Here is a 23,864-nt window from a genome sequence, read left to right as displayed (position 1 = left end):
TGAACTCCTGACCTCAAGTAATCCACTGGCCTTGGCCTCCCAAAGTGCTGGGATTACAGGTGTGAGCCACTGCACCCGGCTAGAGATGTGTTTTTGCCATGTTGGCCAGGCTGCTCTTAAGCTCCTGAACTCAGGTGATCCACCCGCCTCACCCTCCCAAAGTGTTGGGATCACAGGCATGAGTCATCGACCCCACCAGCCCCAGAAGTATTTAAGAGCCACTTGAAGCCTCAGTTTATTTATTTATTTTATTTTTTTAGATGGAAGCTTGCTCTGTCACCGAGGCTGGAGTGCAGTGGCGTGATCTCGGCACACTGCAACCTCCACCTCCCGGGTTCAAGCGATTCTTCTGCCTCAGCCTTCCGAGTAGCTGTGGTTACAGGTGTGCACCACCACACCCGGGTAATTTTTTGTAATTTTAGTAGAGACGGGATTTCACCATATTGGCCAGGCTGATCTCCAACTCTTGACCTCATGATCCGCCCACCTCAGCCTCCCAAAATGCTGTGATTACAAGTGTGAGCCACTGCCCCCAACCCCTCAGGTTTTTTTTTTAAGGGTCAAAGAAGCCTGCCACATTGGCCAGGCTCTAATTCGAGAATAGCCGGAGGGGCTGTGTAAAGGTGATCTTTGAAGGATGAAGAACTTTCCAGAAAAGCAACAGGAGGAACAGCATTCCAGGCAGAAGGAACTGCCTGGACAAAGGCTTAGAGCCTTCAAAGAGCCGCTCTAGGCGACAGACCTCTGGGCGACACAGAGAGGTTCCATCTCAAAAAACCAAAACCAAAACCAAAAAAAAAACAACAACGGCGGGGCGCGGTGGCTCAAGCCTGTAATCCCAGCACTTTGGGAGGCCGAGGCGGGCAGATCACGAGGTCAGGAGATCCAGACCATCCTGGCGAACACGGTGAAACCCCGTCTCTGCTAAAAATACAAAAAAATTAGCCGGGGGTGGTAGCGGGCGCCTGTAGTCCCAGCTACTCGGGAGACTGAGGCAGGAGAATGAATGAATGAATGAATGAATGAATAAATAAATAAATAAATAAATAAATAAATAAATAAATACTTCTGGGGCTAAGGGGGAAGTGTGCAGTAAGAAGACAACGGCGGCCTGGGCGACAGAGTGAGACTCCGTCTGAAAATAAAAAAAAAAAAAAAATAGAAGGAAGGCTGGTTTAGCCTGAGCGGTGGTCCTCGCCTGTAGTCCCAGCTACTTGAGAGATCGCTTAGCTGTAGTGACTAGCCAGGATCGCGTGACTGCAGTCTAGTTTGGGCCACAGAGCGATACCCTGTCTCTAAAAATAAGAAAGAAAAAAGCCATGAAAAAGGAGGCAGGCTTGAAATAGGCCCGACTTAGCTTCCCTCCACCTACAGTGACCCAATAAGACCAGAGTATTTTTGATTCATGCAAATATATGTAAAATAAGGAGCAGGAATTAAGTAGTTGGGAGGGGCCCTGGATGCTTAGGCCACGCCCACATGGGAATAGCTGCCTCACACGGAGGCTCAGGCCAGCTCCACCAATCACCAATCAGCTCCTCTTTCCCTAAATCGGCCGTCTTCGTCCCTCTTAGCCTATCACATTGCAAGCTCCACCTGTATTCCACGTTTTAGCCTATCACGGTAGAAGCACTGACACTGTCGCACTCCAAACCCCACCCTCTAGCCCAGTATTAGCCTATCAGCTTCCAAGTCCTTCCTAGCCGCAAGCAGTTTCTGTCTCCGCTTGTTCTGCGACCCGCTGAACTACATTTCCCAGGAGGCGTCGGGCTGCGCCGCACAACTTCCGGCTGTAAAGATGGCGGCTTCCTAGAGAGTCGGCGGCTGATTTAGGAGGCTCAGGCTACGGTGAGCCGAAGTTGGGTGGTGAAAGCGTGCGCGGCCCGTTCCTAGGGACCTAGCTCCCTTTGCCCCGAGAGATCCAGCTCCTAGCCTTTCCTGGGGCTTCCGCTTTTATTTCTGGTTACTTCTGCACTCTAGCCTCCATCCTTCTTGCTGTCACTAAAGCTTTGTTTTCCTTAGAGGCGTGGGGACTGCAAGGAGCTCAAAGACCATCTTGGGAAGCCCGTGCCTATTGCCCAGATAGACAAACTGTTCCATTCGTGTCCTGTTTCTCTCCAAGAGGAACCACAGCCCTAATATTTTGCTTCTCCCTCATGCAGACACCCGCTAGGCACGAGGGTGTCCTAGAGGTTATTATTCCTTTATTCACCAAGACGTTTTCAGTTTTAGGTAACAGAAAACCCTACTCAATGTGGCTTAAGGAAGAAAAGGAAGTTAGTGGCTTATAGATTGGGTCAAATAGGAGCTGGGTCCAGGTGGTCAGAATTCGATCAGCAGTTTTCTGGGTAGCAAAAGGGGCCCCTCGCAGCTCTCAACTTTATTATCCCAGCTCTGCAACTCTAATGGGAGTCTCTTTTCCTTGATGGCAGTGTTAGAAGTTGCAGAGCTGCCACTCAATGGCCTGATTTGGGTCATGTGCCCATCCCTGAGCCATTTTCAGTGACCAGAGAGCTGGGATGTGCTCACTGGCCGAATAGGGGCATGGGGCTAGCACTACGTTAAAAAAAAAAAAAAGAGGAAAAAAGAGGGGGGACTGTTATCTTATATCAGAGTGACTACTCGGCTGATAGGTGTAAAAGGCACTCGTTCTACAGCTGAGGAAACAGACTCCCTAAGAGGAGTGACTCATCATCAGTAAGCGGCTCATGGCCCCTCTTCCTTCTTAGTAAGCAAATTTTTTTTTTTTTTGAGACGGAGTTTCACTCTTGTTGCCCAGGGTGGAGTGCATGGTGGGATTTTGGCTCACTGCAGCCACCCCTCCCAGGTTCAATTGATTCTCCTGCCTTAGCCTCCCGAGTAGCTGGGATTACACGCATGCACCACCACGCCTGGCTAATTTTGTATTTTTAGTAGAGATGGGATTTCTCCATGTTGGTGAGGCTGGTCTCGAACTTCCAACCTCAGGTGATCCGCCTGCCTCGGCCTCCCAAAGTGCTGGGATTACAGGCGTGAGCCACCGCGCCCGATCATAACCAAATGTTTTCAAAATTCCCAAGGGGAGGATTCTAGCTTCCCCTGTCCGTGTTCCATCTAGCCACACAGGAGCCATGGAAGTGGTGGAGCCCAGCAGCCCCACTGAAGAGGAGGAGGAGGAAGAGGAGCACGCAGCAGAGCCTCGGCCCCGCACTCGCTCCAATCCTGAAGGGGCTGAGGACCGGGCAGTGGGGGCACAGGCCAGCGTGGGCAGCCGCAGCGAGGGTGAGGGTGAGGCCGCCAGTGCTGATGATGGGAGCCCCAACACTTCAGGAGCCGGCCCTAAGTCCTGGCAGGTGCCCCCGCCAGCCCCTGAGGTCCAAATTCGGACACCAAGGGTCAACTGTCCAGAGAAGGTGGTAAGTAGAAGGGGTGGCCTGGGGCTCTAAGATGCTAGGAAACCTAGCATCTCGTCTTTTGGGATTCACTCTGCAGACATTCCCTTTGTATTAGTTACCTGTGGCTGCCACATGTCTCCATGGATTTGATAGCTTTCAACCAGAGAAATTTATTCTCTCATAGTTCTTGGGGCTAGAAGTCAGGTGTCGGCAGGGCCATGCCCCCTCTGCAGGCTCTAAGGGAGGATTCTTTCTTGCCTCTTCTTTTTGTCTATCTGTCTGTCTTTTTTTTTTTTTTTTTTGAGATGGAGTTTCGCTCTTGTTGCCCAGGCTGGAGTGCAATGGCACAATCTTGGCTCACTGCAACCTCCGCCTCTTGGGTTCAAGCAATTCTCCTGCCTCAGCCTCCCGAGTAGCTGGGATTACAAGTGTGCGCCACCATGCCCGGCTAATTTTTGTATTTTAGTAGAGACACGGTTTCACCACATTGGCGAGGCTGGTTTCGAACTCCTGACCTTAGGTGATCCGCCTGCCTTGGCCTCCCAAAGTGATGGGATTATAGGCATGAGCCACCCCACCTGGTCCCTTCTTGCCTCTTCTAGCCTCTGGTGGCTCCTGGCATTCCTTGGCTTATGGCTGCATCACTCTAGTCTTTGCCCAATTTTTTTTTTTTTTTTTTTTGAGACGGAATCTCACTCTGTCGCCCAGGCTGGAGTGCAGTGGCATGATCTCGGCTCACTGCAACCTCCACCTCCTGGGTTAAAGTGATCCTCCTGCCTCAGTCCCCCTAGTAGCTGGGACTACAGGCACATGCCACCACGCCTGGCTAATTTTTAGGAGAGACGGGGTTTCACCATGTTGGCCTGGCTGGTCTCGAACTCCTGAGCTCAGGTGATCCACCCGCCTTGGCCTCCCAAAGTGCTGGGACTAGAGGCGTGAGCCACCACACTCAACTGTCTTTGCCCAATTCTGTCCAGTCCTCATAAAGCCTTTCTCACTGTCTTCTCTTCTATCTCCTATAAGGACACTTGTCATCAAAACAGGATCTTATCTCAAGACACTTACTTTAATTACATTTGCAGAGACCCTGATTCCAAATAAGGTCACATTCTTTTTTTTTTTTCTTTTTCTTTGAGATGGAGTCCCGCTCTGTCATCAGGCTGGAGTGCAGTGGTGTGATCTCAGCTCACTGCAACCTCCAGCTCCCTGGTTAAAACGATTCTCCTGCCTCAGCCTCCCGAGTAACTGGGATTACAGGCACTCGCCACCACACCCAACTACTTTTTGTATTTTTTAGTAGAGACCAGGTTTTACCATGTTGGCCAGGATGGTCTTGATCTCCTGACCTCATGATCTGCCTGCCTTAGCCTCCCAAGGTGCTGGGATTACAGGTGGGAGCCACCATGTCTGGCCTCTGTTTTTTTTTTTGAGACAGAGTTTCACTCTGTCACCCAGGCTGGAGTGCAGTGGTGCAATCAGGGCTCACTGCAACCTCCACCTCCCGGGTTCAAGCAGTTCTCTTGGTTTAGCCTCCCTGTGTAGCTGGGATTACAGGTGCGTGCCACCACACCTAGCCAATTTTTTGTATTTTTAGTAGAGATGGGGTTTCGCCATGTTGGCCAGGCTGGTCTCAAACTCCTGACCTCAAGTGATCCGCCTACCTTGGCCTCCCTAAGTGCTGGGATTACAGGTGTGAGCCACTGTGCCTGGCCAAATAAGGTCACATTCTCAGGTTCTGGGTGGACATATCTTTTGGGAGCCACAGTTAGACCCACTATATCCTCATTTCTGTGTTTCTGTGTCACACATTCTCTGGCTCATTGATTTGCTTTTCTACATGGACTCCCAGTTCAGCGCCCATGCTTCTAAGCCATTGCTTTTCAAAGTGGATGGCTTGGCTCACGATTAGGGGTCACCGTACTGCCTTTTCAGACAGGGTAGCTTGAAGAGGGCCAGTAAGTGGTGTGGGAGCCAACGTTAAAGTCAGAGGATGCTCACCACCCTCCAACTACCTTGCAGATTATCTGCCTGGACCTGTCAGAGGAAATGTCACTGCCAAAGCTGGAGTCGTTCAACGGGTAAGAGGGACATTTTAGGGCTTGAACATGCGGCCATGGCCGGGAGGGTCAAGCCCCAAAGATACGGGGCTCTCACTCTGAAACTCACACCAGCTTGGTCTGGCTTCAGGGCCTGGCAGTATCAGAGAGTAGCAAGAGCCAGGTGCAGTGGCTCATGCCTGTAATCCCAGTGACTCGGAAGGCCGAGATAGGAAGATCACTTGAGGCTAGGGGTTCAAGACTAGTCTGGGCAACATGGACCCCATCTCTCTAAAAAATATATATATATATATATAAATATGTATGTATTTATTCATTTATTTGTTTTTGAGAGAGGGTGTCGCTCCCTTGCCCAGGCTGGAGTGCAATGGAGTGAGCTCAGCTCACGGCAACCCCCACCTCCCAGGTTCAAGTGATTCTTGTGCCTCAGCCTCCCGAGTAGCTGAGATTACAGGCATGTGCCACCATGCTTGGTTAATTTTTATATTTTTAGTAGAGACAAGAGTTTTGCCATGTTGGCCAGGCTGGTCTCAAAACTCCTGATCTGAAGTCTGCCTGCCTTGGCTGGGCATGGTGGCATGCTCCTAGAGTCCCAGCTACTTGGGAGGGCAAGCTGGCAGGATTGATTGATCCCAAGAGTTTGAGGCTGCAGTGAGCTATGATTTTGTCACCACACTCCAGCCTGAGTGATAGAGTGAGACCTTGTCTTTTTTTTTTTTTTTTTTTTTTTTTTGAGGAGGAGTCTTGCTCTGTCGCCCGGGCTGGAGTGCAGTGGCCGGATCTCAGCTTACTGCAAGCTCCGCCTCCCGGGTTTACGCCATTCTTCTGCCTCAGCCTCCCGAGTATCTGAGACTACAGGCGCCCACCACCTCGCCCAGCTAGTTTTTGTATTTTTAGTAGAGACAGGGTTTCACTGTGTTAGCCAGGATGGTCTCGATCTCCTGACCTCGTGATCCGCCCGTCTCGGCCTCCCAAAGTGCTGGGATTACAGGCTTGAGCCACCGCGCCCGGCCAACCTTGTCTTTTTTTTATTTGAGACGGAATCTCGCTGTCGCCCAGGCTGGAGTGCAGTGGCACTATCTCCGCTCACTGCAAGCTCCGCCTCCTGGTTTCACGCCATTCTCCTGCTTCAGCCTCCCGAGTAGCTGGGACTACAGGTGCCCACCTCCACCACGCCCGGCTAATTTTTTTGTGTTTTTAGTAGACACGGGGTTTCGCCGTGTTAGTGAGGGTGGTCTCGATCTCCTGACCTTGTGATCCGCCCACCTCGGCCTCCCAAAGTGCTGGGATTACTTTGGGAGACCGAGATGGGCAGATCACGAGGTCTGGAGTTTGAGACCAGCCTGGCTGACATAGTGAAACCCCCACCTCTACTGAAAATACAAAAATTGGCCGGGCGCAGTGGCTCACGCCTGTAATCCCAGCTCTCAGGGAGGCAGAGGCGGGAGGATAGCTTGAGCCCAGGAGTTCGAGACCTGCCTGGGTAATACAGCGAGACCCTGTCCCACAAAAAAAAGGAAAAAAAAAAAAAAAAAAAGACAAAAAAAAAATACAAAAATTAGTTGGGCACGGTAGCGCATGTCTGTAGTCCCAGATATTGAGGAGGCTGAGGCAGGAGAATCACTTTAATCCGGGAGACGGAGGTTGCGGTGAGCTGAGATCACGCTATTGCACTCCAGCCTGGGCAACAAGAACAGAACTCCATCTCACAAAAAGTAAAATAAAAAAAGAGTAGCAAGGACAACTGGTAATGTTAAGGCTATGACCCATTGAGTCTCCCTTCATAGCAATGACTTGGAGATGCCAAGAAGCAAAGTGACCTGCTCAATTGAGGGCTCAGAGCAATGGGGCAGAGCCAGGATTGGGACCCAGGCCCAGCTGGCCCTGAAGCCCTTGTCTGGAGTCATGTGCTGCCTACACGTGATACTTGCCTGGAGCCATGTATCTGGGGTAGGGGGCAGTTTGAGTGGCAGGGCCTGGATGGGGCTTGAGGGCCTCCTTGGAGATGTTGAAGATGGCACCTCCTTCCCCTCAGCGGCAATCAGCCCATGGCTGAGCAAAGTTCCTGCAGTAAGTCTAGAGGAACCTTGATCCCCATATGCACAGAGGGACCATTTGGAGAGGGCAGGAGCTCAGATGTCAGCCAGTCTACTGGGTTTGTGGCTGAGCTCCGCCATCCGCCTGCAGTGTGACCTGTACCTCTAGGGCCTTATCATGGGGCTGGTACAGGGTTCTCAGAGGAGGGTGGCTGAAGGAATCTTTTTTTGTTTTTGAGACTGAGTCTCACTCTGTTGCCCAGACTGGAATGCAGTGGCACAATCTCGGCTCACTGCAACCTCCGCCTTCTGGGTTCAAGCAGTTCTCTGACTCAGCCTCCTGAGTACCTGGTATTACAGGTGCCCGCCACCACGCCTGGCTAATTTTTTTGTATTTTTAGTAGAGACGGGGTTGCACCATCTTGGCCAGGCTGGTCTTGAACTCCTGACCTCATGATCCACCCGCCTCGGCCTCCCAAAGTGCTGGGATTACAGGCGTGAGCCACCGCGCCCGGCCCTGAGATTCCCTTAATTCCCCTGTACTCTGCCTCTCCAGCTCCAAAACCAACGCCCTCAACGTCTCCCAGAAGATGATCGAGATGTTCGTGCGGACAAAACACAAGATCGACAAAAGCCACGAGTTTGCACTGGTGGTGGTGAATGATGACACGGCATGGGTGAGGCCTGGGCAGGCGCTGGGTGCCCTGGGGTCCCCTGGGGCCCGAGGAGCACCGCGCTGAGGCCTTTGCTTCCCTGCAGCTGTCCGGCCTGACCTCCGACCCCCGTGAGCTCTGCAGCTGCCTCTATGATCTGGAGACGGCCTCCTGTTCCACCTTCAGTATCCTTCCTGGCAGGGGTGTCCCTGTGAAGGGGGCTGTCTCCTTCTGTCGTCCTTGGGGCTCAGGAAAGTGTGAGTCCTGACTCTGGCTGGCTGAAGTTCAGATCTCAGTCCTGCCAAGGCTGGGAAAGTCACCCCTCTGAGCCTCAGTTTCCCCATCTGTACTGTGGAAGGCACAAAGCTGCCTACCCCATGGAGATGCTGTAATAATACAGAAGCGAAAGTACTTCATTTGGTGCAGGCACGGTGGTCTCCGCACGGTGGTCCCCGCCTGTAATCCCAGCGACTTGTGAGGCTGAGGCTCAAGAATCACTTGAACCCAGGAGGAGGAGGTTGCAGTGAGCTGAGATCTCGCCACTGCACTCCAGCCTGGATGACAGAGTGAGACTCCGTCTTAAAAAAAAAAAAAAAAAGAAGTACCTTATTTGTACTCAGGAGGTCCAGAATTTACCCACAAGGGGATCACCTCACACAGGGCTGGGCATACAGTTGGTGCTCAGTAAATGGCAGTGTGTGACAGAAATGTCATCATTCCTCCTACAGCCCCTTGAACCCGGGCGCAGGACAGTTTATGGTAATTTGGACATAAAAGGCTCATATGTGGCCCAAAACTGAAACAGAATAGGACTCTTGTAAGTTGAAAAGGTAAAAAATGGTTAGAGTTTTTTTCAGGAGGACAAGAACACCCCTGGCTCTTTTGTTTTGAGGACAGTGGCCCCAGCCATGCAGGAAAGGGGAGCTTTTGGGTTTTTTTTGGTTTTTTTTTTTTTTTTTTTTTTTTTTGAGACAGAGTTTTGCTCTCGTTGCCCTGGCTGAGTGCAATGGTGCGATCTTGGCTCATTATAAGTTCCACCTCCCAGGTTCAAGTGATTCTCCTGCCTCAGCCTCCCAAGTAGCTGGGATTATAGGTGTGCACCACCACACCAGGCTAATTTAGTATGTTTTTTTTTTTTTTTTATGAGACGGAGTCTCACTCTGTCGCCCGGGCTGGAGTGCAGTGGCCGGATCTCAGCTCACTGCAAGCTCCGCCTCCCGGGTTCACGCCATTCTCCTGCCTCAGTCTCCTGAGTAGCTGGGACTACAGGTGCCCGCCACCTCACCCGGCTAGGTTTTTTGTATTTTTTAGTAGAGATGGGGTTTCACTGTGTTAGCCAGGATGGTTTCGATCTCCTGACCTCGTGATCTGCCCGTCTCGGCCTCCCAAAGTGCTGGGATTACAGGCTTGAGCCACCGCGCCCGGCCAATTTTGTATGTTTTTTAGAGATGGGGTCTTGCTATGTTGCCCAGGCTGGTCTTGAATTCCTGGGCTCAAGTGATCCTCCCACCCCAGCCTCCCAAAGTGCTGAGATTACAGGCATGAGCCACGATGCCCAGCCCCATTCTGTTTTAAAACAAATTGGATTCCGTCCCATCTCTGCTCCAAAACCTCCCATGGCTCCCTGTGGTTCTTATTTATTATTGTTTTTGAGATAGAGTCTCGCTCTTGTTGCCCAGGCTGGAGTGCAGCAGCACGATCTCGGCTCACCGCAATCTCCACCTCCCAAGTTCGAGCAATTTTCCTGCCTTAACCTCCCAAGTAGCTGGGATTACAGACATGCGCCACCAGGCCCAGCTAATGTATTTTTAGTAGAGATGGGGTTTCACCATGTTGGCCAGGCTGGTCTCGAACTCCTGACCTCAGGTGGTCCACCCACCTTGGCCTCCCAAAGTGCTGAGATTGCAGGCGTGAGCCACTGTGCCTGGCATACCAAGAGTCTTAAAGTCATCTGGTGCCAGCACCATATTTTGTGATCTATGCTGAGGGGAATTCGAGTGTCAGAGAGGGCAAGTGACTTGGCAGGGTCACATGGTGCGTCTGCAGGAGTGCCCAGTCTCCTCTGGCATCAGGACCGGGGAAGCCACCTGTTCCTGTTCACTCGTGCTCTACCAGCCTTCTCCTTAGCATCCCCACCAGATCTGGAAGGACTTTTCAGCCTCATGTAAGTCCCCTGCGGAGAAATTCTTACTCACCTTCAAAGAGAAGGGTCACTTGCGGGAAGAAGCCCCGAATAGCCCAGAAATAATCTAGGGAGTCTTAGGAGATCGAGACCATCCTGGCTAACACTGTGAAACCTCATCTCTACTAAAAAAATACAAAAACCTAGTCGGGCGTGGCGGCGGGCGCCTGTAGTCCCAGCTACTCGGGAGGCTGAGGCGGGAGAATGGCGTAAACCCAGGAGGTGGAGCTTGCAGTGAGCTGAGATCCGGCCACTGCACTCCAGCCTGGGCGACAGAGCTAGACTCCGTCTCAAAAAAAAAAAAAACAAAAAACAAAAATTAGCTGGACATGGTGATGGGCGTCGGTAATCCCAGCTACTTGAGAGGCCGGGGCAGGAGAATTGCTTGAACCTGGGAGGCAGAGGTTGCAGTGAGCTGAGATCTCACCATTGCACTCAGAGGGGTGAGGCTGGGAACATGCTCAGGGCAGAGGGAACCGCTTACGGGACGCCTCACAGGCAGCAGTGAACTTGGGAGACATCAGTGGGGCCTCACCTGCCCGGTGAGCATCTGGGGTCTCTCTGAGGGTGATAAGAGGGGCAGGCCCCCACAGGCTGCTCTGACTGCTCCCTCCTTCCGGGTATGCAGCCAGCAGAAAACTGAGCTTCCGGTAACAGAGAACGTGCAGACGATTCCCCCACCATATGTGGTCCGCACCATCCTTGTCTACAGCCGTCCACCCTGCCAGCCCCAGTTCTCCTTGACGGAGCCCATGAAGGTAGGTGAGGCCTGGGATAGGGAGGGGTGCCTGCAGCCATGAGGATGGTGGTTAGACACCAGGAGGGACTTCCCAACCACAGAGGCTGGAGTGCCTAGGGGCAAGTTCCCAGAGTCTGAGGCAGAAATAGGGGAGTTATAGACATGGGGCATGGGGTGACCCAAGCCCCAGAGGCTGGTGTTCTTTACTTCCCCCACAGAAAATGTTCCAGTGCCCATATTTCTTCTTTGACGTTGTTTACATCCACAATGGCACCGAGGAGAAGGAGGAGGAGATGAGCTGGAAGGTGAGAGGCCGCAGGAGGTGTGAGTGGCAGGCGGGTGTGGACAGGATGTCTCGGAACACACCTGCGCTGGCTCTGGGGGTCTCTACCTCCATTTGGTAGCCCTGGAGCCCTGGCCGGGGTGGGTCATGGCATTTGGTCATTGAACAGCTGTTTCCCAGTTGTCTCCTGTGGCAGCCACTGGGACAATGGTCCAGGCAAACATCTTGAGTCCTGCCTCCCCCATCCCCAGTGTTCCTTGCTTTCCTTTCTTTCTTTCTGTTTTTTTTTTTTTTGTTTGAGACAGAGTCTCCGTCTGTCTGTCTCCCAGGCTGGAGTGCAGTGGCACGATCTCGGCCCACTGCAACCTCTGCTTCCTGGGTTCAAGCAATTCTCATGCATCAGCCTCCCGAGTAGCTGGGAATACAGGTACCTGCCATCACACCAGGTTAATTTTTGTATATTTAGTAGAGACGGGGTTTCACCATGTTGGCCAGGCTGGTCTTGAACTCCTGACCTCAGGTGATCTGCCTGCCTCAGCCTCCCAAAGTGCTGGGATTACAGGTGTGAGCCACCACAACTGGCTCCCTCTTCCCTTTCTTCCTGCCTTTGACCTTGCGGTGCCCTCAGCCTGGAGCATCCATCCGTCTTGGACTCCCCAGGCCCTGCTGGGCCTTCACATCCCAGACCTGAACTAGCTGTGGGACCTCGAGTGTACTACTTACTTCTCTGAACCTCAGTTTACCCAACTATGAACAGGGAGTTGAGACCAGCTCCTCCTCATACCTCAATACCCAAATCAAAAGTACCCCCTCTTGCCAGGCGTGGTGGCGTATGCCTGTGGTCCCAGCTACTCGGGAGGCTGAGTTAGGAGGCTCACTTGAGCCCAAAAGGTGGAGATTGCAGTGAGCTATGATCAAGCCACTGCACTCCAGCCTGGGTGACAGGGCGGAGACCCTGTGTCAAAAAATAAAAATCGGGCCAGGCAGCGGTGGCTCACACCTGTAATCCCAGCACTTTGGGAGGCCGAGGCAGGTGGATCACCTGAGTCGGGAGTTCGGACCAGCCTGACCAATATGGGGAAACCGTGTCTCTACTAAAAATACAAAATTGGCCGGGCGTGGTGGCTCAAGCCTGTAATCCCAGCACTTTGGGAGGCCGAGACGGGCGGATCACGAGGTCAGGAGATCGAGACCATCCTGGCTAACACGGTGAAACCCCGTCTCTACTAAAAAATACAAAAAAACTAGCCGGGCGAGGTGGCGGGCGCCTGTAGTCCCAGCTACTTGGGAGGCTGAGGCAGGAGAATGGCGTGAACCTGGGAAGGCGGAGCTTGCAGTGAGCTGAGATCCAGCCACTGCACTCCAGCCTGGTCGACAGAGCAAGACTCCGTCTCAAAAAAAAAAAAAAAAAAAATACAAAATTAACCGGGCATGGTGGCGCATGCCTGTAATCCCATCTACTCAGGAGGCTGAGGCAGGAGAATCGTTTGAACCTGGGAGTTGGAGGTTGCAATGAACTGAGATCGTGCCATTGCACTCCAGCCTGGGAACAACAGTGAAACCCTGTCTCAACAATAAAAAAAAAGTAAAATAAAAAATCCCTCCTCTGAGAAGCCCTCCCTGTTTTTCAAGAAGGATCAAAGTGGGGGCCAGGAGAATGTGTCCGTATGTGACTGTGTCTCTCCACACTGGGGACTCTTTGGGGGCCATGACTGGGACCTCTTCGGATCCCTAACACTGGGTCCGTGGCAGGGAATGTTTGCTCAATGCATGAATGGTTTCTGCTTGGCAAACTCCTCTTCACCCTGTAGAACCTACCCCAGATGTCCCCTCTTCTCAGAAGCCCTCCAGGGATATGAAGGGCCTATTGGGGTAACCTCTGCCTGAACAGACCTTCACTGACCCCTGCCCCTCCCCAGGACATGTTTGCCTTCATGGGCAGCCTGGATACCAAGGGTACCAGCTACAAGTATGAGGTGGCGCTGGCTGGGCCAGCCCTGGAGTTGCACAACTGCATGGCGAAACTGTTGGCCCACCCCCTGCAGCGGCCCTGCCAGAGCCATGCTTCCTACAGCCTGCTGGAGGAGGAGGATGAAGCCACTGAGGTTGAGGCCACTGTCTGAATCATCCCTGTACATCTGCATCTTCTTGTGCAAGGAAGTCCTTGGCCTTAAGCCTTGGTTCTCAAACTGGGTTCCTTGGGACCTCAGGGGTCAGGGGGTTCCAGGAGGCACCTAGGGTACCTTGGGGGGTCCTAGGAGGGAAACCCAGGATTCCAAGAGGGATCCCAGGAACTGTGGGCACCCATCTTCCGTGTTTCCCAGCCCATTTCCACTCCTAGTTTGTCATGGATAATTTTGGTTCTTCCCTGTGTGATTTTTGCCATCAAAATAAAAATTTGAGACTCGTTAACCAAAGTCCACACCAATCACTTTGTGTTAATTGGGATCATCTTCATTGCAAGTGACAGAAAACTTAGCCACTGAGCAAAGGTGAGTGGCTGCTTTCTTGTGGATGAAAAAGCCCCTGGGATGCAGAGGTTGCAGCGAGTTGAGATCGCACCACTGTACTCCACCCTGGTGACAGAGCGAGAGCTTTTCTCAAATAAAAATGAAAAGTTCAAAAATAAAAAAGATGAAAAAGCCAAGACAACAGCTTCAGGCTTGGCTGTATCCAGGTTCTAGGACAACATTGCCATTGGGGAGGGTACTACATGGTTGCCAGTCAATGTGCCCTGCTTACCCCCCAACAAATGGAAAGGTGTATGATGGCTCCAGCCACTCCCCAGACCCCAACCCAGGTCAAGGCAGAGTTCTCTCAGCACCTGGATATGACTGGACTTCCTTGGGGGCTTACATGACCTTCAATTAAGAGCTAGTCATGTGCCAGGGTTGTATGGTGTTCTGATCAGCCAGGCCTGGATCATACATCCCTAAGGGGGAGGTTTAACAGCTCCATCAGCAGTAGTGAGGCCATGATAGGAGGGTTGCTTGAGGCCAGGAGTTCAAGACCACCCTGGACAACATAGCAACATTTCCTGTCTCTACAGGAAATGCAAAAATTAGCCAGGGTTGGTGGCTGACGCCTGTGATTCCCAGCTGCTTGGGAGGCTGAAGTGGGAGGATCACTTGAGCCTAGGAGGTCAAGGCTGCAGTGAACTGTCATCGCAACACTGCACTCCAGCCTGGGCAACAGAGCAAGATTCTATCTCAAAAGTAAACACAAATAGCTTTATCAAGTGACTGCTTTTCCTCCCTATGAACATTTTTCGGGAACCTATTGCGTGTGTCAGACCCTTGTGCCCAAGCTCCTGTTCAGTCCCTGCATCAGCTTCGTTAGGATTCTCACATTTTGCAGATGGGACACTAAGACTCAGAGGTCCAGCCCTCCAAAATACTGAAGTCCTAGTTGCGCTGGATTGAACATGGGCAACACAGAACGGGGGCTGGAAATTTTTAAAAAGATTGATTTTAAAGACAGGGTCTTGGCCAGGCGTGGTGGCTCATGGCTGTAATCCCAGTACTTTGGGAGGCCAAGGCAGGCGGATCACAAAGTCAGGAGTTCAAGACCAGCCTGACCAACATGGTGAAACCCTGTCTTTACTAAAAATACAAAAATTAGCCAGGCGTGATGGTGCATGCCTGTAATCACAGCTACTGGGGAGGCTGAGGCAGGAGAATCGCTTGAACCTGGGAGGAGGAGGTTGCAGTGAGCTGAGATCACACCACTGCACTCCAGCCTGGGCAACAAGAGCAAAACGCCGTCTCAAAAAAAAAAAAATAATAATAAATAATAAAGACAAGGTCTCCGCCTGTAATCCCAGTAGTTTGGGAGGCTGAGGCAGGCAGATCACCTAAGGTCAGGAGCTCGAGACCAGCCTGGACAACATGGTGAAACCCCATCTCTACTAAAAATACAAAAATTAGCTGAGTGTGGTGGCACATGCCTGTAATCCCAGCTACTCAGGAGGCCAAGGCAGGAGAATAACTTGAACCCGGGAGGCAAATGTTGCAGTGAGCTCAGATTGCGCCACTGCACTCCAGTTTGGGCGACTGAGTAAGATCTGTTTCAAAAACAACAACAACAAAAACCAAACAGACATGGCCTCACTCTGTTGCCCAGGCTGGTCTCAAACTCCTGCACTCACAAAAAGAAAGGAAAAATAACAACAAACTAGTAGCCTCAAGCGATCCTCCTGCTTCAACCTCCCAAAGCACTATGATTAAAGGCGTGAGCCGGGCCCTCGGCCTGGGGGTTGGAAATTAAAGCCTCTATTTTATGTATGTATGTATTTATTTATTTATTTACTTGTTTGTGTTCTGAGACAGCGTTTTGCTCTGTTGCCCAGGCTGGAGTGCAGTGGTGTGATCATGGCTCACTGCATCCTCGAACTTCCGGGCCCAGGAGAGTCTACCAACTCAGCCTCCCAAGTAGCTGGGACCACAGGCGCAAGCCACCACGCCCGGCTAGTTTTTTGTACTTTTTGTAGGGACAGGGTTTATCCAAGTTGCCCAGGCTGATCTCGAACTCCAGAGCTCAAGCAACCCTCCTGCCTGGGCCTCCCGAAGTGCTGGGATTACAGGTGTGAGCCACCGTGCCCGGCCTAAGCCTCTCATAAGGCCATGCGCCCTCCCAGAGGCCACCCTTGCAGAAGATTCCCTGAGACTTAAAGACCTGCGGCACCCCGGACTTTCCTAGTCGTAGCTCCACCCACTCGAGTCGGGTGCCTTCGTGTTTCCCGTTTTTAAATGAGATAGTGGCACACCCGGTGGCATCCTCCCGCCCAGGCTCTTATCGGCGGTCCCAGCCCCTGCTTGAGCGCCTCCGGGTGTCACGGGCCTCTGCGAACACCAAAGCTCTCGAACCCCGATGTGGACCCCGGTGCGGCGCGGGGCAGCCTGGCTAGGAACCCTGCTCAGCCCGGGAGAGGGTACCCCCGAGCCGAGGGGCGGAGCGGCGCATGCCCACAAACCCGCCGCGGGAAGTAGGAAATCCACCCGCCAGGAGATGCGCTTCGGACCCCGCCAGGGCATGTGCTCCGAGGCCCTCCTGGCTCGCAGGTTGCGGGCGGCGCTGCGGGAGGAGGAGCCGTGGTGAGGGCGGGGCCGGGAGCGGGCCAGGAGTGGGGGTCTTTGACCCGAGTCCACTCTGACCCTGGTGTTTGCAGGGCGGTAGAGGAGCTGCTGCGCTGCGGCGCGGACCCTAATTTGGTGCTGGAGGATGGCGCAGCGGCTGTGCACTTGGCGGCCGGAGCCCGGCACCCGCGTGGCCTGCGTTGCCTCGGGGCCCTACTGCGCCAAGGCGGGGACGCCAACGCTCGGTAAGGTAGAGCCTGGGTCCGGGGCGGGGTCTCCCCAAGCCGAAGTCTGGGAATCCGGGAAGGGGCGCCCCACCATCCCGGGCCAGGGCCTCGGAGCCCGAGGGTGGGGTTTGGGGGAATCTTGGGGAGGGAACTTGGGGGTCCAAAGGCAGGGGCTAGGGCTGGAGGGAGGCGCTGGGGCCCCAGACCGAGGGCGGGGAATGGGGCTGCGCTAGGACCAAGGGTTCAGATCTTGTGGTGGAGGCTCCAGGGTCAGACGACAGAGGTTTGGGTCCTGGCCTGAGGTCATAGCATCTAGGTTCCAAGGGCAGTGTCCCAGGGTGGACAGTGGAGATCGGGGGCCCGAGAACGAAGGCTCCGGGTCCCCAGAGTGGAGATTGGGATTCCTGCCAGGAGGCTGAGTCTACAATGACCCCTCTTGCGCTGCCGCCCCAGATCTGTCGAGGCACTGACGCCGCTGCATGTGGCCGCTGCCTGGGGCTGCCGCCGCGGCCTGGAGCTGCTGCTGAGCCAAGGAGGGAACCCGGCGCTGCGCGACCAGGTTGGGAGGCACTGCGCGGGCAAAGAAAGGCTGGGCGAGCCAAGAGGGAGGGAGGGAGGGAAGGAAGGTAAGAGGGCCTCGAGAGCCCCCTGCTGACCGCGCCCCTGTAGGATGGACTCCGGCCGCTGGACCTGGCCCTGCAGCAGGGACACCTGGAGTGTGCGCGAGTCCTGCAAGACCTCGACATGCGGACCAGGACCCGGACCCGGACCGGGATCGGGACAGAGACCCAGGAGTCCGAGGCTGCACCTGGCAGTGAGTAGGGCCTGCAGGGCTGCTGGGGCTTGACTTCTGGACCAGTCCCTGGCATCCACTGTCTCCCCCACCCCGCCTATTGGTTCTGTCTTACGTCCACTATCTGTGGCCAGCTTTTTTGGCCTCAGACGTTCCTATCTCCTTCTTACGTCTGATCCTATTCCCATTGCTGTCTCATCCCTCCTCCTCTCCTCTCTGACCCCCACTCTCACCTGCAGCTCCAGGCCTCTCTGGATCTCCTGATGAGATGCTGGACTCCATAGCACTCCAAACGCAGCCATGCAGAGGTGACAACAGGGACATGGGCTTGGAGGCTGACCCAGGACCCCCCAGCCTCCCTGTTCCCCTTGAAATTGTGGACAAAGATGGGAGCTCAGCGTCCCCTCCAGGGCACTGGGATTACAGCTCAGATGCCTCTTTCATCACAGCGGTTGAGGTCTCTGGAGCCAAGGACCCAGCCTCGGACACTCCCGAGTCCACTCGGGCTGGGTCATTACCACCGATCAGGCAAGGACTTCTGCATGTTGTCCATGCCACCCAGAGGGTACCTAGGTCTCAGGGCACGGAGGCAGAGCTGAATGCCCGTCTGCAGGCCCTGACTCTGACCCCACGAAATGCTGCTGGCTTCCAGTCCTCCCCTTCCTGCATGCCTCTCCTAGACAGGAGTCCAGCTCATAGCCCCCCACAGACACCACCCCCTGGAGCTTCTGACTGCCACGGCCTGTGGGAGCACCAGACATCCATTGATAGTGACATGGCCACGCTCTGGCTGACAGAGGATGAAGCAAGCTCTACAGGTGGCAGGGACCCTGTCGACTCTTGCCAGGACCAGCCAGTCTCCATTGTGTCTGACTTGGAGTTGCTGCAGGGGCTCCAAGCGCTTGGTGAGAATCCTGGCCCTGTCACACCCTTCACCCGGCGATTCTACCTCCAGCGGCTGAAGGAAGCCCAGATTGCGCCTGGTTAGTCTCCCCAGGGCATGTGGAATCCAGGGAGCCTCCAGGAATCTCCTAGAGAACCCCAGCTCTCAGCCCCATTTCCCTCTTCATCTTAGAATCATCCCTTCCTCCATCTCCCTTGACTTCCAGGCCCAGAGTTTTCAGGGCACAGCCTAGAACTGGCTGCAGCCCTGCGGACAGGCTGTATTCCAGATGTCCAGGCAGATGAAGACACGCTGGCCCAGCAGTTTGAGCAGCCAGATCCTGCCAGGAGGTGGCGGGAGGGGGTCGTGAAGTCTAGCTTCACGTATCTGCTGCTGGACCCCAGGTACTTAGGGCAGGAAAGCCCCAGAAATGGAAGCTAGAAAATTTGGGGATTGGTTTTTATTTGCTGTGTACCCTTAAGAGCCCTCTCTAATCATCAGCTGCTTCTTCTTTTTTTTTTAAGACAGAGTTTCACTCTTGTTGCCAAGGCTGGAGTACAATGGTGCCGTCTCGGCTCACTGCAACCTCCACCTCCTGGGTTCAAACAATCCTCTTGTCTCAGCCTCTCAAGTAGCTGGGATTACAGGCACCCGCCACCACACCCGGCTAATTTTTGTATTTTTGGTAGAGACGAGGTTTAAACATGTTGGCCAGGCTGGTCTTGAACTCCTGACCTCAGGTAATCCGCCCACCCTGGCCTCCTAAAATGCTGGGATTATAGGCGTGAGCCACCACACCAGCCTCTTTTTTTTTTTTTTTTTTTTTTTTTGAGGTGGAGTCTCACACTTTCACCCAGGCTGGAATGTAGTAGTGCAGTCTTGGCTCACTGCAACCTCTGCCTCCTGGGTTCAAGCGATTTTTGTGCCTCAGCCTCCCAAGTAGTTGGGATTACAGGCATATGCCACCATGCCTGGCTAATTTTTTTTGTAATTTTAGTAGATATGAGGTTTCTTTTTTTTTTTTTTTTTTGAGACGGAGTCTCGCTCTGTCGCCCAGGCTGGAGTGCAGTGGCCGGATCTCAGCTCACTGCAAGTTCCGCCTCCCGGGTTTAAGCCATTCTCCTGCCTCAGCCTCCCAAGTAGCTGGGACTACAGGCGCCCGCCACCTCGCCCGGCTAGGTTTTTATATTTTTTAATAGAAACAGGGTTTCACCGTGTTAGCCAGGATGGTCTCGATCTGCTGACCTCGTGATCCGCCCGTCTCGGCCTCCCAAAGTGCTGGGATTACAGGCTTGAGCCACCGCGCCCGGCCTAGATATGGGGTTTCACCATGTTGGCCAGACTGGTTTCAAACTCCCGGCCTCAAGTGATCCTCCTGCCTCGGCCTCCCAAAGTGTTGGGATTACAAGCGTGAGCCCCAGCCAGCCATGGTGGCTCACGCCTGTAATACCAGCACTTTGGGAGGCTGAGGTGGGCGAATCACCTGAGGTCAGGAGTTAGAGACCAGTGTGATCAACATGGAGAAACCCCATTTCTACTAAAAATACAAGATTAGCCAGGCATGTTGGCGCATGGCTGTAATCCCAGCTATTCGGGAGGCTGAGGCAGGAGAATCACTTGAACCTGGGAGGTGGAGGTTGCAGTGAACTGAGATCGTGCCATTGGACTCCAGCCGGGAGAACAAGAGTGAAAGTCTGTCTAAAAAAAAAAAAGCAAGTTGCTGAATGTCTTTGGGGAGCCACTGCCTTTCTCTGATCCTGTAATCAGGAGTCACTAGACATATGACTTTAAGGACTGCCTCTGGGGACCACTCTATCCACTTTTCCTTGTATGAGCTGCCCCCTTCATCTAGGGAGACTCAGGACCTGCCAGCCCGAGCCTTCTCACTGACCCCAGCTGAGCGCCTTCAGACTTTCGTCCGTGCCATCTTCTACGTGGGCAAAGGGACGAGGGCCCGGCCATATGTCCACCTTTGGGAAGCCCTTGGTCACCATGGGCGGTCAAGAAAACAGGTGTGAGGACAGGGATCAGGGTTCAGCGAGGGCAGTCAGGCCATGGGCAGGGGAGGGGATTGGGGGTGCTGACTCCAGACTCTGCCCTAGCCCCCCCAGGCCTGCCCCAAGGTGCGTCAGATCTTGGACATCTGGGCCAGTGGTTGCGGCGTTGTGTCCCTACATTGCTTCCAGCATGTGGTCGCTGTGGAGGCTTATACACGGGAGGCGTGTATTGTGGAAGCCCTAGGTGGGTGCCTGGTACATAGAATGGGGTCATAGGAAAGGCATTTGGCTTTCTAGTTCCCTCATTTTTTTTGCTTCTGAGGGGTGTTCATTTGTTGACTGAGCAATTATTGAGCACCAACTTTGAACCTGAACATGCATGTATTTTGCTCCACTGGTTTATCCCCACTCAAGGGTAATACACATTGGGTTTGCTGTCACATACTTTTTTGTGTGTGTGTGAGACTCTGTCGCCCAGGCTGGAGTGTGGTGGCATGATCCCAACTCACTGCAGCCTCTGCCTCCTAGGTTCAAGCGATTCTTGTGCCTCAGCCTCCCAAGTAGCTGGGATTACAGGCATGTATCACCATATCATGCCAAGCTAAGTTCTGTATTTTTAGTAGAGATGGAATTTCACCATGTTGGCCAGGCTGTTCTTGAACTCCTGGCCTCATGTGATCTACCCAAAGTGTTGGGATTACAGGCGTGAGCCACCATACCCAGCCGCCTGCTATCGCACACTTCTGCTGGATGGGGAGGTGTCCCCATGGCTGCCCCTGTGACCTCACATCCAATTTCTCCAGGGATCCAGATGCTCACCAACCAGAAACAAGGGCACTGCTATGGAGTGGTGGCAGGCTGGCCACCTGCTCGTCGCCGGCGCTTGGGGGTGCACCTGCTGCACCGCGCCCTCCTCGTCTTCCTGGCTGAAGGCGAGCGACAGCTTCGTCCCCAGGACATCCAGGCCCGGGGCTGAGTGCTGGGGAGTTGGCCATCCAGCCTGGGAAGAAATGTTTGAATGTTCCAGCTGCCCCGTGCTGACAGCAGCCCCCACGTCTGGTTTCAGAAGGGGTGTGTGTGTGTGTGTGTGTGTGTGTGTGTGTGTGTGTATGTGTATGTGTATGTGTGTGTTTGTGTGTGTGTGTGTATAGGGAGCACCAGGGCAGATCTCCCCCAGTCTGAGAGAGGACTTTGTTACAGATGGTACTCCTGGAGGGGTAGTAAGTAGTGAGCTCCCCGTCATGGGAGGAGGACAAGTAGGGAAGCAGAAGGTGCTTTGGAAAAGTCTGGTGCTTCTGTCAGAGGCGTTTGAACCTGGGCAACTCCACCTTGAATAGAAGCTGGGTAAAATGAGGCTGAAACCTACTGGGCTGCATTCCCAGACGGTTAAAGCATTCTAAGTCACAGGATGAGGTAGGAGGTCAGCACAAGATAATGGGTCATAAAGACTTTGCTGATAAAACAGGTTGCAGTTAAGAAGCCGGCCAAAACCCACCAATACCAAGATGGCGACAAGAGTGACCTCTGGTCATCCTCATTGCTACACCCCCACCAGCGCCATGACAGTTTACAAATGCCATGGCTGGCCAGGCGCGGTGGCTTATGCCTATAATCCTAGCACTTTGGGCGGCCAAGGCGGGCAGATCACCTGAGGTCAGGAGTTCAAGACCAGCCTGGCCAACATGGTGAAACCCTGTCTCTACTAAAAATACAAAAATTAGCTGGGCATGGTGGCACGTGCCTGTAATCCCAGCTAGTAGGTGGGCTGAGGCAGGGGGATCACTTGAACCTGGGAGGCGTAGGTTGCAGCGAGCTGAGATTGTGCCACTTCACTCCAACCTGGGCAACAGAGCGAGAGTCCACCTCAAAGAAGCAAACAAAAAAACAAATGCCGTGTCAACGTCAGGACGTTACCCTTTAGACTCTATACGGTCTAAAAAGGGGAGGCATGAATAATCCACCCCTTGTGTAGCATATCATCAAGAAATAACCATAAAATTGGGCAACCAGCAGCCCTGCCCTGTCTATGGAGTAGCCATTCTTTTATTCCTTTTGTTTCTTAATAAATTTGCTTTCACTATACTCTATGAACTCACCCTGGATTCTTTCTAGTGTGAGATTGGAGAACCCTCTCTTGGGGTCTGGATCAGGACCCCTTTCTGGTAACACTTTGGCAGCTTGTTCCTGTCAAAATGCATAGAGCCTGCTCTTACCTCCCAGACATGGGACACCCACATGGCGGGATGGACTGGCAAATCTTCAGCTGCACTCAGGGTATCTACCCAGTTCAAGAGCCAAGTTCACTGCTACCCAGCTGTGAGACCTCAGACCAGTATTTAATCTGTCTGAGCCTGGGTTTCCTAGGTTGTACAGTGGGGGCAGTAAAGAGGTCCTACTCCAGGGGATCATTGTAAGGATGAAATGTGGTCATGTCAGGGTTGGGTGTCACGCCTGTAATCCTGGCACTTTGGGAGGCTGAGGCGGGAGGATAGCATGAGCTCAGGAGTTTGAGACCAGCCTGGGCAACATAGCAAGACTCTCTCTCTACAAAAAGTAAAAACATTAGGCGGATGTGGTGGGTGGGCCTGTGGTCCCAGCTGCTTGGGAGCCTGAGGTGGGAAGATTGCTTGAGCCTGGGAGTTGGAGGCTGCAAGGAGCTACGATCACAGCACTGCACTCCAGCCTGGGCGATATCAAGATCCTGTCTCTTAAAAAAACTATAAAAATTTAAAAATAAGGTCATGTGAGCAAAGTGTGTGGCTCAGAGCCCAAAGTGTCTAGCAGTGCAGCCCAGGCGAAAACTTTCTGGAGGAAGGAGAGGTGTGGGGGCCCTTGAGAGGCTGCCAGTGTGATGAGGCTTGAGCAGGGCCAGGACCCTCTTCAGGATCACTGTGCAACCCCAGCCTCTATAAAATGGGATTATTGGCTGGGCTCGGTGGCTCATGCCTGTAATCCCAGCACTTTGGGAGGCTGAGGTGGGCAGATCACCAGAGGTCAGGAGTTTGAAGCCAGCCTGACCAACATGGAGAAACCCCATCTTTACTAACAATACAAAAATTAACCAGGCGTGGTGGCACATGCCTGTAATCCCAGTTACTTGGGAGGCTGAGACAGGAGAATCGCTTGAACCCAGGAGGCGGTGGTTGTGGTGAGCTGAGATCCGGCCATTGCACTCCAGCCTGGGCAACAAGAGCAAAACTGTCTCAAAAAAAAATAGGGGGGATTATTAATAACCCTGCAGGGCGTGGTGGCTCACGCCTGTAATCTTAGCACTTTGGGAGGCTGAGGCAGGTGGATCACTTGAGGTCAGGAGTTCAAGACCAGCCTGATGAACATGGTGAAACCCTGTCTCTACTAAATACAAAACATGAGCCGGCTGTGGTGGTGAGCGCCTGTGATTCCAGTTACTTGGGAGGCTGAGGCAGGAGAATCACGTGAACCTGGGAGGCGAAGGTTGCAATAAACTGAGATCGCGCCACTGTACCCCAGCCTGGCGAAAGAGTGAGACTCCATCTCAAATACTTCTTCTTCTACTACTACTAGTACTAGTACTACTACTACTACT

At 53.3% G+C, this 23,864-nt stretch overlaps 2 protein-coding genes across 5 annotated transcripts; both read left to right on the top strand.

The window, feature by feature from the left end:
* Positions 1–1,709: 1,709 nt before the first annotated feature.
* Positions 1,710–13,741, top strand: BABAM1 (BRISC and BRCA1 A complex member 1). 2 transcript variants are annotated; one of them, XM_023229698.1, is made up of 9 exons: positions 1,710–1,848; positions 3,098–3,395; positions 5,394–5,452; positions 8,024–8,144; positions 8,227–8,305; positions 10,260–10,284; positions 10,931–11,060; positions 11,260–11,346; positions 13,244–13,741. In XM_023229698.1, exons 2-9 carry the CDS (start codon positions 3,111–3,113, stop codon positions 13,445–13,447), a joined length of 990 nt encoding a protein of 329 aa, XP_023085466.1. In that variant the 5' UTR covers positions 1,710–1,848; positions 3,098–3,110; the 3' UTR covers positions 13,448–13,741. The 2 variants fall into 2 exon arrangements, with proteins under 2 accessions (XP_023085466.1, XP_023085467.1); XM_023229699.1 differs by having other exon boundaries at positions 1,769–1,848; positions 3,060–3,395.
* Positions 13,742–16,079: 2,338 nt separating this feature from the next.
* ANKLE1 (ankyrin repeat and LEM domain containing 1) lies at positions 16,080–22,449 on the top strand. 3 transcript variants are annotated; one of them, XM_023229787.3, is made up of 9 exons: positions 16,080–16,417; positions 16,492–16,644; positions 17,080–17,185; positions 17,296–17,440; positions 17,659–18,402; positions 18,529–18,706; positions 20,155–20,314; positions 20,405–20,543; positions 21,103–22,449. In XM_023229787.3, exons 1-9 carry the CDS (start codon positions 16,194–16,196, stop codon positions 21,273–21,275), a joined length of 2,022 nt encoding a protein of 673 aa, XP_023085555.1. In that variant the 5' UTR covers positions 16,080–16,193; the 3' UTR covers positions 21,276–22,449. The 3 variants fall into 3 exon arrangements, with proteins under 3 accessions (XP_023085555.1, XP_023085557.1, XP_023085556.1); XM_023229789.3 differs by having other exon boundaries at positions 16,091–16,384; XM_023229788.3 differs by having other exon boundaries at positions 16,091–16,414.
* The last annotated feature ends 1,415 nt before the right edge of the window (positions 22,450–23,864 follow it).

The sequence above is a fragment of the Piliocolobus tephrosceles genome, chromosome 21, assembly GCF_002776525.5.
Source record: "Piliocolobus tephrosceles isolate RC106 chromosome 21, ASM277652v3, whole genome shotgun sequence".
Classification (NCBI taxonomy): domain Eukaryota; kingdom Metazoa; phylum Chordata; class Mammalia; order Primates; family Cercopithecidae; genus Piliocolobus; species Piliocolobus tephrosceles.
The sequence above is the reverse complement of the archived record's forward strand: the minus strand, read 5'-3'. Positions and strand labels throughout refer to the sequence as shown.

Bases quoted from the DNA above. Each gene is read 5' to 3' on its own strand.
- ANKLE1 (XM_023229787.3), top strand. From the start codon at position 16,194: ATGTGGACCCCGGTGCGGCGCGGGGCAGCCTGGCTAGGAACCCTGCTC. The intron at 16,418-16,491 runs GTGAGGGCGGGG...TGGTGTTTGCAG, and splicing joins CTGCGGGAGGAGGAGCCGTG to GGCGGTAGAGGAGCTGCTGC. The intron at 17,186-17,295 runs GTTGGGAGGCAC...GCGCCCCTGTAG, and splicing joins ACCCGGCGCTGCGCGACCAG to GATGGACTCCGGCCGCTGGA.
- BABAM1 (XM_023229698.1), top strand. From the start codon at position 3,111: ATGGAAGTGGTGGAGCCCAGCAGCCCCACTGAAGAGGAGGAGGAGGAA. The intron at 11,061-11,259 runs GTAGGTGAGGCC...CTTCCCCCACAG, and splicing joins CCTTGACGGAGCCCATGAAG to AAAATGTTCCAGTGCCCATA. The intron at 11,347-13,243 runs GTGAGAGGCCGC...GCCCCTCCCCAG, and splicing joins AGGAGGAGATGAGCTGGAAG to GACATGTTTGCCTTCATGGG.